The sequence below is a fragment of the Lepisma saccharinum genome, chromosome 23 (genome assembly GCF_977018435.1).
Source record: "Lepisma saccharinum chromosome 23, izLepSacc3.1, whole genome shotgun sequence".
In the NCBI taxonomy this organism is placed as follows: domain Eukaryota; kingdom Metazoa; phylum Arthropoda; class Insecta; order Zygentoma; family Lepismatidae; genus Lepisma; species Lepisma saccharinum.
Window position 1 is genome coordinate 21,138,646 of NC_139251.1, and position 17,100 is coordinate 21,155,745.

The 17,100-nt window shown below is 40.0% G+C and overlaps 1 protein-coding gene across 2 annotated transcripts in view; it reads left to right on the forward strand.

Moving 5' to 3' along the window:
- Positions 1 to 17,100, forward strand: part of LOC145977740 (GTPase-activating Rap/Ran-GAP domain-like protein 3) — a 742,197-nt gene that overhangs the window by 595,625 nt on the left and 129,472 nt on the right. For both annotated transcript variants that reach the window (XM_083109991.1, XM_083109992.1), the window contains one exon: positions 8,136 to 8,251. In XM_083109991.1, coding sequence (XP_082966117.1) covers positions 8,136 to 8,251 — 116 coding nt within the window. The remainder of the gene's footprint in view (positions 1 to 8,135; positions 8,252 to 17,100) is intronic.

Here is a 17,100-nt window from a genome sequence, read left to right on the forward strand (position 1 = left end):
TTCGTCTTTAGAATTTCGTCATTTTACAAATCGTAATATAATTTTAACAAAAACGTGGCATGCTAAAGAAGAATTAAAGAGTTTTAAAAAATAATTGATTAATAGACTTAGTTTATTTTACTTCGCTTATCTGTCACATATCGCTAATCGCAAAGATGAGGATGCGTGATGATATGATGAAATTGATGAAACGAAAGTAGACTCATGCCCGGGCAGGGATTCGAACCTGGGGGGCCTTGGCATCGTAAAGCGTTGTGCTAACCACTTCGCCACGGAGGTCAGCATTACAAGGAAATAAACAGAAAATGACAATCATATGGCATCTATGTTTTAATATGCGAGAAACATTTGCGAGGAGGTTATTGATGTAACAAATTATTATTACTAGACGTTGTGATGAAAATTATTAATATATCTGAAATATCGAGAGTTGATCTTGCAGACTCTAAATGTACTTTTAGCGTTACGGAAAACCTTTACTCAAAATTGCTAGTGTAAATTTATAAGCTATTAAAATTTAAAACTTATTCCTGTTCGAAAAAGAAACTGCCAAGTCAAATTAATATTTCATATAAATACATCTATTTTTCTTTCATGAGGCCAGCCAGGACAGTATTTGGAGGGGACGGTGGCTTGGGAAGGCTATAGCCCCGGATCTCGATCTGCAAAGGGGCTTCCAGTGGGAAAACATTGCTATGAAATAGTCCAGAAGAAGGGGCGAAATGATTCTTTTTAAATGGCTCAAGAATACAAAGATATAAGTGGACATTTGACAAGCTTAGTCTAAAACTTACAACTGAAATCGTGCATGTGTGTGGGGTGGTAACACGTAAGGTAACACAGTGGAATATGTTTCACAATACTAAAATTAAAATAAATATGTGGGAACAATAGAAATCAAAATATGTTGTAGCTATTGACGGGGCAATAGAAAAGAGAGGTAAATCATATTTTCCCGGGGCAATCATGTTTATTATTTCGTTACATATGACACAAAAATGCATATTTTGGCTAAAAGAGCTTTCATTCATTTATTTATTTTTGTCGTTTTACTGGGGGCAGATATGAGAGAGAGAGAGAAATTGTCGAACGAGAATAGGGGAGCGTTCCTGCCCTCACCTGTAGTGTGGTCACTGCCTATAGCTATGCTGGAGAAGAATGCACCAATTAATACTTATTAAATAAAACAGATACTTTTAAAACTTTTAATCAAATTATTTGTGAACTATGATTTAAATTTAAAGAGAGCACATACCTGATTAATTTAATTAACTTCTAAAGCCTGCCATTTCCGAACATTCTTCCGGTGTAACTGCACTGTCCCTTGAGCCCTAGCTGCTGCGTTCAGGTGCCGGAACGAGTAGAATACTAATTAAAACAAATATGTGACAAATATATATATAAAAAACAACGTGTTGACGGCGCCAAGGAAAAGACAGAAGAGAAACGTGGAGAGTGCAGTGATATTTTACGGGAAGCAGTCACGTTTATTACACCCTTACATTTACATACAATATTAATATGTTCTGTATGAACAAAATAATCTATATTCAAATAATAGAGCAAAAAGAAATCCAACGCGCTTAAGTTAAAACTCCCTTACATTGGAAGCCTGGAGAGAACAATACAGGGGTTCCTTCGTAACACGATTTCTTGAAAACCATTCTACACATTTCAATCAACTTTGTGACAAATTGATTAGAAAGGATGAATCTTAATAGTAAAAGTTGTAACCCTGCTACAATATTTTAGAAGATATTCGTTGTCAAATATCTCAATATTTGCATAAGGAACCAGCCTTTTCCGTGCCGAGCTTCTCGACGATGACGTATTGCATCCACGGACAACTGCGCATACGATCTGCGCCCCTGAACGAGCAGCCCCTGAGTTTAATGTTGAAGTTTGTTCACGTCACGGGTTGTATTGTTTTGTGTGTATTCCGTTATTTGTAGAGCAATGAATAAGCATGGTTAAGAAGCGTACATGTACAACCTTGGTGACAATGAAGTTCGACCAGAAAGGAATACGTGATTAAATGCACAGAGGCATAGGCGGTGGAATGGATGACCCGCAGAAGTGACGCATGTGTGTAAGAGGAGGCGTGTGAGCAGGCAAGAATCGTGATCCCAGCATGTTGCACCCAAGGTCACATAAAGAACGAAAACGGGGAACAATACGCGTGACATTGAACTTCGACCAGGCAACAGACCCATACGGAAATTCCAGATAGTGGCGCATTGGACGGAAGCATGACGTAACGGACACGATAAGGGAGTCCGCCGTATATAAGCGTGTGCTGTGCACCGAGGAACCGCAGTGCATCATCACCATGGCCAGGGGCAAACCTATTGACAACACCGTGAGGAGAAGAGTGGTGGAGTTGTAACGGGATGGACTCAGTGAACGGGAAATAGGGCGCCAACTGAACTTACCCAAGTCAACCGTCCACTGCATCATCAAACACCACCAAAATACGGGTACTACAGAGCCAGGTAAGGCCCCCGGTCGAAAACGCCTGCTGAGCGTGCGTGACCTAAGGATATTTAGGCGCTATATCCAGACCAACAATCATGTTTCTGTGGCCGAATTAAGACTTTGGACTCGAGAACGCTTTCACATTGAAGTGTCAACCAGAACCATTCGCCGTTACCTACAGCGATGCGGTTACCGAGTGTACAAGGCGAAACGTAAACCCTTCCTTTCCATGTTGAACAAAGTCAATCGACTACGGTGGGCACGAATGTACCGAGGATGGACATTTCGGCAGTGGAACAGGGTTTTGTGGACGGACGAATCCATTTTCAATGTTGTGTACGGGAAAATACGGAAAACAGTCATTTGTCGGAAGTAGGAACAAAATGAAGCAAAATGTTATGCACGTCGGGTACAGAAACCTGCGTCAGTGATGGTATGGGGATGCATGACGGCATCTGGGGTTGGCCCACTACACGTCTGTGAGGGCATTGTGAATGCACACGCCTATACACGCATACTGGAGCGGCAACTTCCCACAGTGCGAAGGCACCTGTTCCACAGGCGGCGTCTCATCTTTCAACACGACAATGCCAGGCCTCATACAGCGCGGCTGACAAGAGAATGGTTGACTCGCCATCACGTGCGAACTCTGCCATGGCCACCATCGAGTCCCGACCTCTCGCCCATTGAGAATGTGTGGCGTGTTCTTAAGCGACGTGTGGAACAGAGGGGACCCACGACAGTGGTTGCTCTTATCGCCTGCCTGCAGGAGGAATGGCACCGCATCGATGTGGAATACCTTGAACGACTCGTCCGCAGCATGCCCCGACGCATTGCCACAGTTATTCGCCGACGGGGCGGCGTCACACCATGGTAAACAGGATCCCCTCTAACAGTGGTCGAACTTCAATGTCACGTGTAGATGGACGAAAATGTTTTATTTTGTGTGGACACCATACATTGCTGCGTTGCAGCGGAAATTTATGTTTTCCTTTGTTCCATGTAGCCTCCTGAATAAAATATGTTCAGCATATGCATATGTTCTCCTTCTTTCACAACGCACTCCTATATTTGTGACTGGTCGAACTTCATTGTCACTAAGGTTGTAGTTTGAATACGAACTTGCAACAAGAACTTCAATTCCTGCGTCTAGACAGAACCCCAATAGACAAATCATTGTGTGTCAGATTTGTGGGGAGCTTTCTAAAAGTTGTTGAAGAATAAAGCTGTTCTGATGAATTATTCTTCTCGCATTCCTGCTTCATCGTAGGACTAACAACAAAGGTTGATAAGAAGGGACAAGAAACACTATGTAAAGCATACCGAGATTATAATAATAATTATAATGCCTTTAAACAACGGGAGAACTTATTTCATTTATTCTTTATGACCCATACTATAATAAATAATAATACGTTAATAATAACAATAATTATATAATTAGGACCAAACTATTTTTCAGAATTTCCTTGAGCTGTCTCGTTTTGTGGTCAAAATATTATGGTGACCCTGATCAGTCATCTGATGGATATGAAAATAAGTAAAAGGGTAAAGTAAAGCGTGCGTCAGAAGACGTTTCACAGTCTAAATTTGTACAGAGTAGGAAAGGTATCTGCTTCTCTCATCTCTTCCGACTTGGAGCCAAGATTCGCCGTCTGGAGCCGGAGGTAAGTTCTCCAAGATCGATGCCTTTTGTTTAACATCATAGAAAACCTCCGCGAAGCACAAAGCATCCGTTTCTGAATATGACTGGGGGACATTTGGAAGCAAAGAAGAGTTCTTCAGCTGAGAAACGCAAATGCTCAGAGAAGAAAGATTCGAACGTCTTTGTTGGAAGGAAAAACTTAAAGTGGTGTAACTTCAGTTTCGCTCTTTCCACCCCCCCCCCCCCATTTCTTAATCTTCTTTCTCTCCATCTCTGTTTCCTACTTTTTATCTCTTTCTTTCTCTGTCTTTCCTTTTTACGCTCTTGTCCATTCTCTTGTTTCTCTTTCACTATCTAGGCCTCCCCGATGGCGCAGTGGTAGCTTCCTCGCCTTGTAATCAAGGAGTCCCGGGTTCGATACCCGGTGGAGGCACATAGTGGTTCGGATCCCACTTTAAGCTGTAGGTCCAGTCCCAATTAGCCTTACTGTGCATAAAGTGGACTTAAAACACCAAATCAATCCAATCCAATCTTTCACTATCTTACCCTCCTCTTATTCTCTCTCGCTTTTTGTATGTTCTATTACCTTCCTCTCAGTCTCTCTCTCTCTCTTTCTATCTCTCCTTCTTGTGTTCGTTCTCGTTCTTTCTCTTCCATAATCTCTTTCCATCTTATTCACTCCATCTCCCTCTCCCTCTTTGTATGTTGCTTCTCTTATTCTCTCTCTCCCTCTTTGTATGTCATTCTATTATTCTCTTTATCTCCCTCTCCCTCTTTGTATGTTCCTTCTATTATTATCTTTATCTCCCTCTCCTTCTTTGTATGTTATTTCTCTTCCCATAGTATCTTCCTCTCTTCTTATTCTTTCTCTCTCGTTCTTTGTATGTTCTTTATCTTTCACGATCTCTTTCCCATTCTCTTATTCTCTCTTCTTTCTGTGTTCTTTTTCTTCCATAATATTATCTTTCCCCTCTTAATATCTCTCTCTCTCGTTCTTTGTATGTTCTTTCTCTTCCATAATATATTTCCCTTCCTATTCTCTCTCCTTCTCTAGTTCTGTGTATGTTCTTTGTCTTCTATAATCTCTTTCCCCTCCTATTCTCTCTCCTCTTTTTCTTTGTATGTTCTTTCGCTTCCATAATCTCTTTCCCCTCATATTCTCTCTCCTTCTCCCTCTGTGCCTCCCCCATGGCGCAGTGGTAGCGTCATTGCCTTGTAATCAAGGGGTCCCGGGTTCGATACCCGGTGGAGGCACAAGTGGTTCGGATCCCACTTTAAACTGTAGGTCCAGTCCCGATTAGCCTTACTGCGCATAAAGTGGACTTAAAACACCAAATCAAATCAAACCAAACCAAATCCTTCTCCCTCTCTAGTTCTTTGTATGTTCTTTCTCTTCCATAATCTCTTTCCCGTCCTATTCTCTCTCTCTTTTTCTTCATTTGTTCTTTCTTTTTCACTGTCTCCTTTCCCTACTCTTATTCTCTCTCTCTCTCCTTCCTTCCTTCCTTCCCTCCCTCCCTCCCTCCCTCCCTTCTCCCCCTCTTTCCAGATCTGCAGCCACACACACACTGACTCAGACTTTCAATTGTCTCCCATTGTCTGTGCTTTTCTCGATATTTTCCCTCTCTTCCCCTTCTCTGCTCCTCTCTTCCTCTGTCTGCTTCCCCCTGTGGCCCCTGAGAGGGAAGATATAACGAATTTAACGGCTGAAGAATTGTCTGACGAAAAGGCAGAATTAATTGCGAGAAGAGTCTGGCAAATAAAGGAACCAACGACAAGTAAGACCTCCATTGTTCACCACCGCAGGAACCCCATTATGCCCGGGAGGCGGATGGCAAAGATGAAGACGGATGTCGTAACGTTTGACAACGATCGACTTTGAACAAGAAAAGAGCAGCTGAAAGGAATCGTAAACTTGGAACGAGATTCGAGTTTCTGGATGACAGGAGAATGAAATTTGCCAACAAACACTTGAACAGATGTGCAAAGTGCATTGTGTGAAGAAATGGCGCAGGAACTTTTTTTTGATTTGGAGAGGGGTTGCAAAGTTCAACAACCCACCTACATGCATGCATACATACACTGGCGCACGCGAAAGAGAAGCTGAAGAGGCCACAGTCCCTCCCGAAATTTTGATAAAATCAGTATTTTCAAATGAAAATTAGTAAGGGATTCGAAAAAATGAAATGTGTAAACAAAAACCCCTTTAAAATAACCCCCAGATTATCATTTTTAGTCTTCAAAATTACAATTAGTACAATTTTAATAGACTGAAAAGCTCCAAACATGAGAAATATTTTTTGGTGAGTCCCACCCCTCACCAAAACGAAGCTGTAAACTATCCACCTTTAAAATTCCAGCCCCTCCCGAAAGAAAAATCCTGCGTACGCCAGTGCATACATATATAATGTACAGTGGGATCCATGAGTATTACCGTGCAAATTGTCCATCACCATGTTCGTGCACTTTATTTGACCCAATAAGAGCTTCAAGAATGAAAAGAAAACTCAAATCAAGCTGTTGACAACTTCTGCATCAGCATACATAAAAATTCATCGCTTAACACCACATAGGATGTAAGAAAAAAATTAATGAAAATAGTCATGGACAATTTGCACGATAATACCCATGGATCCCACTGTACGTGTGCGCGCTTTTGACTATGGGTGTGTATCGGGAACGCATATTCTAGGCTAGTAAGCTTCTACGAAGCATGAAACCCAGACTAGAACGTAGAAGAAAAGTCGATTAGAAATTGTGAATAAAAATTGTTCATTTCAATAAGATGGTGATGGTTTGAGTTTCAGTGTTTAAGTCCACTTTATGCACAGATAGACTAATCGGGATGATGGTGATTCTGAAGTTGGCATGGCAACGTGGATTCCTTGAAGACGTCTTGAACGAGGATGTGGGTGTGTCTAACGGTTTACACACGGCGTTTACCGGAACATAGTCTTCTCCGTTCCTCTATAACCTAGAACTACACGTTCTAGTGAGATCGCCCAGATATTGGATTCAGGATACGTTTCTGGTGTGTATATACTGCATAATCATGTAAATAATTGTGGGCTATTCCATTGTAGAACAGACCATAGTGATAAACAGCTAAGACAATTATTTTTAAAAGTAACTGGAACACTGAATCACGATCCCTCAAACTAATCGTAATTCTTACAACTCGACCAGTTGCAACAGTACTAATGATTGATCACATGCTTTCATTGGCTTACAAGCAAGAAACAAACACGTGCTGCCCTGCCATCTGGTAACAGGATTCAATCGTGGTATAGGCCCTAATCGTGTGTAGCGACTTACCAACTTGTTATTATGTAGCCTATCCTTTTGATCAAATAATTCAATTTTTATAATTTATTTTTATTTCCAGAGAATTGTAAGACAAGGAATTGTGCATGAAATCAATAATGTATATAGTTTGAACTCCGCAACATAAGCTTTAGTTAGGGAGCTTTTAGACACAAGCAGCAAGCTGCACGTGTAGAATGGGCCTTTTACTCAATGGCATGCATCGTGTCGCCTAGGTCTGTAGTTCGCACATACGGGGTGAATGGTTTTGCTTACAGGGAGCTTTCAGACCTAAGTGACACAGCCCCGTTCAGTCTAAAGCAAAACAGTAAACCGCGCATGCGCAAATAACATACCGAGGCGACACGTGCAGCTTGTCGTGTCGCTTCGGTTCGGTAGGTTGCATTTATTTCTAACGTCTGCTTTACAAGCGACACGCATCTCTTGTCGCTTCGGTCTGAAATCTTCATTACAGCACCACTGGTGCCAATCTGGCGCCAAAATCCATGGATCTCATTGGTTGCTGCTGGTCTGGGAACGTGGCAGAGAATGCAAACAGTACTGCCAGCTCTAGATTCAGAGAAAAATAATTTTAGCTCATGAAAGCACTAAATCACGGTGATGGAAAACATTCAAACCTTGCTTTAAATGTTGTATACCCACTTTTCATCAACAACATTCATTAACTCGTCCTCTTCTTCCTCTTTTTCAGTAATTAACGGCGAGAAGGCTGCATTCAACACCCCCATCTTTTCCCAGAAGAGGGAGCGGACACTTGATATGCTCATTAAGGATTTGTACGCGGAACACATGAGCGAAAATAGAACGGTGAGTACCAGTCGAGGGAATCTTTCTCGCACTTTGCATGAAATGGTCTAAAAATATAGGAACTTTTCTTGAATAGGGGAATTTTTCCCTGAAAAGGGAATTTTTGTCTGGAGACTATGGGATATTTTTCATTACCGTAATTTCTCTTGGCGATGCAAATAGCTTGTTACTTTAATACAAGAAAAGTTTTATGCAGCAAGTTACAACTTAACTAACGAAGCTTTCATGTAACCAAATTATTTGATTTGTTACTTATTACTTGTTACTCTTTCCACTTTTGGCTAATCGTGCCGATGGGGATGAGTAATGATTTCTTGTTTCGATTGATTGCTTGATTGATTTGGTGTTTTAAGTCCACATTGTGCACAGAAAAGCTAATCGGGAATGGACCTACATTTAAAGAGGAATTCGAACAACTATGTGCCTCCACCGGGTATCGAACCCGGGACCCCTTCATTACAAGGTGACGGCGTTACCACTATGCCATCGGGGAGGCCATGCTTTGTTGTTGATCGGGTTTAATTTACAATCATTGATTTGCTTTATTTTACTTCGCTTCTTGTGCCACTTTGGGCCATCGCTAAGATATAGATGAGTGATGATATGATGAAATTGATGAAGGGACACTCACGTGGAATACCCAGGCCGGGATTCGAACCCGGGACCCCTGACGTCGTAGCGTGCTGTGCCTACCACTCAGGAACGGAGTTCGGCATCTGACCAGATGATGTTACAATGTCTTGCTTTCTGTCAGATTAATAATGCGTAATTCTTACAATTATTTACAGAAAGCTTTTTAGAATAACTGTAAAACTGACAAATCAGAAGCCGGCTCCCGTGGCGGAGTCGTTAGCACAGCGCGCTACGACGTCAGGGGTCCCGGGTTCGAACCCTGACCTGGGAATGGATGTTGGTGATTGTCCATTCATCAATTTCATCATATCATCACTCATCACCATCTTCGAAAATTAGCCAAAAGTGGCACAAGAAGCAAAGTAAAAGAAAGCAAATCAATCAATCATTGTAAAATCATTTACTTTGATGGAAAATTTCGTTAGTGGAGCTGAAACGTTGGTCCAAAAAAAATGTACTTGTTTTATTTGCACTGAAATAAAAGTCTGAGGGAATTTTTCTTCTAAAAAGGGATTTTCCCCCCTTTTCTGAGGAAATTTCCTCTTGCTATCGCCACTCCCTCCCTCCTAATCTTGGTTCGGGAATTCTCTGGCAAGGATTCGTTAGACAACTTCCTAAAGAATGAACGCGTTAATGTCTTGGAAATTTTCGTAACGAACGCTGCAATAATATCGATCATTAATCGCCTTTCCACTAGGAGGCATCTTAGCTTGAGTACCTGTTTTATATCGCCTAATACAGGGTCTCTAGTGATCGAAGAAAATCCGGAAAAGTCGTGAAATAAAGATTATGGGATAGGTGAAACCAGGTGCCAGTCATGTAATGAGGGAGGTTTAGAAAAGCTTTCCTTCTATTGTGATTTGATAAATTATACCAAAAAATAAATAATGTGTTGTTAATCAACTCAACAGCTTTACATGTTGTTAATCGCAAATCTGAACTACGTACATTCGCAAGTTGTTGAAATGAAGGTGCATCAATAACACGTGATGATGCTCAATTGGCAACTCAAATTCGATTTTTTGGGCGGTTCTGGAATTTTCGTGTGAGCTAGAGAATGTGTAAGGTTTATAATGGTACGTTTACGTATATTTGAGTAATTTATGACAATTATAATTATAATAGTCTTATCCTTCTGAATATGGATACGCTAGTTTATTATCAGTAACCATGAAGCAATAGCATGTTTTATAATCACCAATACTTATTCAAATTGAAAAACTCTCCTCTTTATGCACGTTAAACTGGCTTGTTTAATGCATACGAATCTTGAAGTAAGCGCTCAGTGGAAGATTTCCGTCTTAAAGGTCTACTTATTTGCTATGGGGCAGCTATGCTATTCGAATATAACACTGTTCCAGATTATGCTAGTTTATTTACATAATGTGCAAGCACAATTGGACTACATAATTAAATAAAGTTTGTTCGACGATAAACTCGCTGAAAGAAAAGCATTGTTCTTCTCAGGTCAGTTTGATGGATATTAGTTTAACTAATTAATAACACAGGGCCGCATGGGTTCTGTTGTTTTTATAATTTTGGGTGTTTTACATGCATTTGAACTTGCTGGTGCTGAAACTGGCATTAGTTTTCTCACATCACGCAAGAATTTTTTACAATTCACGATTTTTATATGTGGGTTGCGGTATGCACGTTTCAGTGCAATTGAAGTGATTGTCGCTAGATGTCACTGGTACGTTTTAAAATTATTCAACAAGTAATAAAGAAGAACAAGCTTTAAATACAGGGAAGTTTTGTTTTATTTAAATTAATTAATATGTTTCTTGCCTAAATGCTGAAAATAATACTATGTAAAACATTGATATATCATTTGAAATTAATTTTATATGTTAACTCTCAAAAGTCCTAATTTGCATGGGGTGACCATGGCATCTCGTGGTTGTCTGAATAGCCCAGATATGTTTTGCTACATCTGCGGTGAATTTGTTCCCCTGGTACAGAGACAGGAAATTACAGATTTTGTAAGAAGATCATATTACGCATACTTTAAAATGAAACTAGGAGATCAAGATAAATCGTGGGCCCCACACAAGGTATGTAGATCATGTGTGGAATCTTTACGAAATTGGAGGACGGGAAAGCGGCCATCTATGCCATTTGCAATACCTATAGTGTAGAGGGAGCCTCAGGATCACAGCAATGATTGTGACTTCTGAAATAGTAGGTCCAAATATTAGAAACAAGAACAGGATAGTGTATCCCAATATTCCCTCTGCAATGAGACCTGTGTTGCACGGTCCAGACTTGCCTGTACCGACACCTCCATCAAGTCTTGAGTGTGTAAGTGATCCTGGTTCACTAAGTGATTCAGTGGAGGAAGTGAAATGGAAGATGACATTTATGACCCCCCTCATGGATCTCGTGACCCAATACCGTTCACTCAAAGCGAACCCAATGATTTAGTTAGAGACCTAAATTTATCTAAAGAATCAGCTGAGCTTCTTGGTTCCAGACTTAACGAAAATAACTTGCTGGCTCGTTGAACAACATTTTCCTGGTATAGACACCGAGAAAAAGAGTTTGTGCCTTATTTCTCGAAACAAGATTCTCTCGTGTTTTGTTGTGATGTGTCCGGTTTGCTGACTAAGTTAAATTTTCCTTGTCTTTGAACTGATTAGAGGCTATTCATTGACTCGAACAAAACAAGTTTAAAATTTGTTCTGTTACATAATGGAATATGTAATATTGCTCATTCTGTGTCACTAAAAGAAACCTACAGCAATATGCAACTTGTTCTTAATGAAATTAAATATGAGGACCATGGTTGGTTGGTGTGTGGTGATCTTAAAGTTTTGAGCATTTTACTTGGACTACAATGTGGATATGCCAAAAAGGCCATGTTACATCTGTGAGTGGGATAGTAGGGCACGATATTACCATTGGGAAAGAAAAGAATGGCCAATACGGAAAACGTTGAACCCGGGTTCAAAGAACATCGTACAACAACATTTAGTCAGTCCTGAGAAAGTTGTACTTCCTCCTCTTCATATCAAATTAGGGCTGATTAAGGCACAAGGAAGGACAATGTTTCCAGTTCATATGCAACAAATTTCCATTTCTGTCGTACGGCAAAGTGAAAGAAGGTGTTCTTGTTGGACCACACATTAGGAAATTAATGAATGATAAAGACTTCGAGGAAACAATGACTGTAGCTGAAAGAGATGCTTGGATAGCATTTAAAAGTGTAGTGTTGAACCTCTTGGGGAACCACAAAAGTCCTGATTACAGAGAAGTTGTTGAGAATATGTTACTTAAATTTCAAGAGCTGGGTTGCAACATGAATCTCAAATTACATTTTTTGCATTCACACCTTGATAACTTTCCACAAAATCTCGAACAATCAAGTGAGGAACAAGGCGAACGGTTCCATCAGGACATGAGGGATATGGAGAAAAGGTATCAAGGACATTGGAGTGTTAGCATGATGGCTGACTACTGTTGGACATTGTACAGAGAAACGCCAGAAGAAAATCACAAGAAAGTTAGGAAAGCTTACAGAAGAAAGCTAAACAGAACTGAAAAATATGTATTGTGTAATGATTTTCTTGTGTGTATATTATATACTGCTATATGTCGTTTTCTATATTATATGGGTCCTTTGTGTCTGTCTATATTAATTTTAAAATAAACATGTTGATGCATTTAGTGTGATAAGCTACTTATTCTGATTGATGAAAAGAAAAATTATAATAAAACAGTATGCAATATTGGACAAAGCCCAAATTTTGAAATTTGATTTGTAAGAAAACCTTGCGTGATAGAGAAAAACTAATTTCATATTCGTGATCAGCATGGCACAAATAATAAAGTTCACCTATTAAACAAAAAACAACATTAAATTGAATTTAATTTGCGGCCCTGTGTAATAATGAACTAAATCTGTCTTTTGACTGTCAAGTCACTTCTTCACGTAGTATAGGGGAAGGTGGGGGAATGGCGCTCAGCGGGCAATGGCGCTCACCCCTCTGTAGTCGTTACGGAGGGTGTTATTGAAGAGTAACCTGTGCTGACATCTAGAACCCAGTACTACGAGGCACCAAACAAAAGGCGGCACATGTGGAGTTGACTTTTAAGAAGCAGGGTGCGAAAAACGAATTCGTCATATTTTCTTATAAAATTGGGAAGGAAAAAAGTGCAAGGTAAGTAGACGGAACGTTTAAGCTAGAGTCTTGAAAATTTTACAGATATAATAATAGTATATCCTGTTTATTTCTTAATTATTATAAAGTAAACATTTGAGATTCTTCATGAGACGAGAAACAAATAACATAATATGGCGCCTATCGGGTAATGACGCTCACGCTGTTTGTGATGGGAACATGAAGGGTGCAAAGACGTTTCTCATAATAAGCGTCCCATGTGTGCATTTTTGTGCAAAATTGTGCTCAATTTAATTTGTATCTGCATATTAATAAATATAAGTACTTAAAGATATAGTTTCTGTATAGTACATAGTATAGTATTGATTTACTGTTAGAATGATTACCGAGTGCCATTACCCTACCAATAGGGCAATTGCGCTCACACGCACATTGTTACTTTTTGACGTTTACAGATATAACTATTAACGACAGGGAGCAAAGTGATACGCAGAGATGTACTACAAACATTGCTTTTTCAGGCCCACATTTTCTTTTTGTTTCACTGCGTACAGTTTTTGAGATTTTTAAAATCTCCCTTAGGTGGTCGCAATTCCCCCACTTTCCCCTAGAAGAGAAAGATTATGAACAAAATATAATTGAGTGAGTGAGTGCAAGTTCGGAACTTAAAACATTACGGAAAGTACTTATCCTTCTCCTCCATATCGTGGTTCCTCGGACACCTTCACAAAGTGTCTACCTTGAGATAAACAACTTCCTCTCTCTGGGTCAGAATCCAAAATGCACTGCCTGAAGGGCTGCGAGGTTGCACCCAGGCTTCCTTATTACGTCATTGCGTAACCGATTCTATTGACCTCTGGTGGCAAAATTAATAATGATTCCATCAATCTGGCACAAATGAAACAGAAATATAACAAAATGACGGTTCCGTGCGCACTGCGGTCCATATCTTTCATTATCCACAAATAAACAGCTGCCTGAGCTATTTTGTAATGAAAACTTTTTTCTAAATCGAAAGTCGCTCAAATACTTAGAATATAGATCGGAAAGTACGGTGAAAGTGAGGTGAGTGTTCACTGCAAGTGACAGGAAAAATATCATCAGCACACATTTCAACCGTTTGTAAATTTCTAAGAGCATGTGGGATACCGAAATTATGGTACTGGGATTTTAAAAATGTTAGTTTTGTATCCCAGAAGTGTCATAACCATCACTTATGGAAAATTTTTGTAATATTTCGAAATTTTTACGTACATGTATTTAGGAACTGTGAGTGTTGAAATAGATTCTTAAGGTACGCAATGAGTTCATCTTTTCACGTAGCGTTTCAGATACTTGCGGTTACGCTTCGGATTCATTGTTTCACAACAAAATTTTGCTTACTATAAAAGCAAAACATGGCCTTAGCAAGAAACCACTTCAGTGCCATCTGTACGCCACATTTTGAACATAATGGAGACGTTATATTTTCTGCTATTTACTTAAATACTTACATTTGATTTTAACGACATTATAAATATTCCAAATTAGTGAATAAAACAATCTTTTACGTCCAAAAATGCCTTCCTTACGGAATCTTTAGTGATATGGCTGTCTAAACCTCTAGACGAATTTGGGCCTATGCGTTACTATGGCTTTAATACCTCCTTGATGGGTATATACCGTTTGTGGAAATTGTGACGTCTGTCAAAACTTTACCGATTTTGTTTTCTGACCACACCCTTGTTTTGTTCACGAGATCATTTGTGGAAACCGAAGCTCCCGCCTGAACAGAGGGCAGCACCCTCTTTGTAAAACATTCAAGGCCAAACACTTCTATCAACAGTGACGTGCGGTGATGTCGACACTTGGGGTAGCAATCAGTGGCGTGCCCAAGGGAGGTTGGTGTGGGTCATATTCCCCCCTCCCCCCTGTAGGGCCCAGAATTCTTAAAAATAGAACGTCAAAGAAAGGAAAGGATTTTAAAATGAGGAAGGACTACTGAAGAGAAGCACACATTAGTCCCACCCACTTTCGAAAATCCAAAACATGTTGATTTGACTATTAAGCCAGAGATCCCGGGTTCGAACCCCGACCTGCGCATGGGTGTTATTTGTGTTTGTCCCTTCATCAATTTTATCGTATCATCTTGATGATTAGCCAAAAGTGTAGGAAAAGCGAAGTAAAACAAACCAAATGAAACTATCAATCAATGATTTGATTTGTATGCTACTTAGCGTCGCTGACACATTTGGTTAATCGCGAAGATGATACAATAAAATTAATAAAGAAACAAACGCAAATAACACCCATGGCGAGGTCGGGGTTCGAACCCGCAACTCCTGGTGTCGTAGCGTGCAGTGATAACCACTCCCCCGCGGTTGGTTGATTTGTTGTTTAAGTCCACTTTATGTACATAAAAGCTAATCGGGACTGGACCTACAGTTTAAAGTGGGATCCGAACCATTATGTGCCTCCATCGGGTCACTTGCACTCCCCCACGGAGGTTGGCCGACAACAAAGATGAGTGGAAAGCTCTAACTATTCGGATACGTGGGTATGGGTAAAGCAAACCGCGTATTTACTCGGTGGTACGTAAATTTCAATTGAATTTTTGAAACACCGTATTTGTATATGATTAACGTTTTCCCAAAAAATTTGCATTGCTTGATTTCCCTAATTTCTCCATCTCACGATCTCGGTATTAAAGGACCCGGGCTCGAGCCCTGGCCTGTGCATGAGTGTTCCTTTGTAAGCACTCTTCATCCGTTTAATTTAATCAACGTTCACCGTCATGGCAGAATTTATGGATGGAAAAGCAACGCTAAAGAAAGGGGGGAAAATACAAATAATTTCCTCCCAGTGCATCTGCAGGGCACTGTGAAATCAGGAAACCAGAGTTCTCTGTTTATGATTGTCTCTCGTGACTTCCATAAGCTCATTAGCTACTTATCGCGATTAAATCTATACAGCTAGAAAAAACAATGGGAGGTGGCAAAAATTCAATATATTAGAGGAGATAAACAGGTAACAAAACCCACTTTTATTCTACTTTCTTCAATGATATTCATTTGGCTTTTTGAGTTCGGGGATACATTTTTCATTCCAAATTATTTCATTATTCACTGCAGAGTTCAGTCACGGACACTTCTGGCTTGTAATAAATACATTGACTTTCAATGGAATCATTACAAGCTGGCAGTGTCCGTGAGTGTACAACACATAGGAACAAGAGTGCGCGCTCGTAACGGGTTCGAATCCCGGCTTGAATTGTTCTTTGTGAGGTTCCTTCTTGAATTTCATTATATCATCACTCATCCTCATTTTCGCGATAACGAAATGTGGCAGAAAGGTGAAGTGAAATAAACTAAACCAACAACAACAATTAGAACGCGCGTTTTCTTGCCCAAATTAATACATCCGTATTTATGACTGTTTAGCTTACCCATTTTTTTATTGGAGGCCAAATTATTGGTATATTTAAATAAAACACTACTAAAACGAGAGCGTGAGCAAATATTTGTTATTTAATCATTATATATTCCATATTTGAAAAAAAAGAGAAAAGAAACCATAACATTTTTGTCTGCCCATAATAGAAGTACGTTCCCATTCATATACAAATAAAACTACATCCCATATTATACATACATATTGTACAACGTTTAAAATGTTGTGTAAATACAGAGAACATAAGTACTGCAGAAAATTTTCCCCTGAGTTCTTTAGAGGATTTACAAAGGAATCGAAGGGAAACCAATCCCCTATCTGTCCTATAGGAGATAGACTGGAGGACCTGAAACCACTGGCTTCTAACCATTGGAGCCGGGGGCGAGGGGGCAAGTGAGGTACAGCAGAAATATTTCCTTTCCCTTCGGGCGGTTGTCTGTACCTAGAATTGGTAAGGCGGAGGAAGAGCCAGCTAGGGTATCCAGCCTTGCCAGTTGATCACATCGAGGGACGAGAAGCGCGTGGAAAGAAGTGATGCATATGAACTGAGGCTTCAAGACAATAAATATTGTGATTTGAAAATAACTAGAGATGTGAGATTGATTAATTTATCTCTGCTAGACTAGCTACTCCTCAGTGCACGTCACTGTCTATCAACGGAAGGAA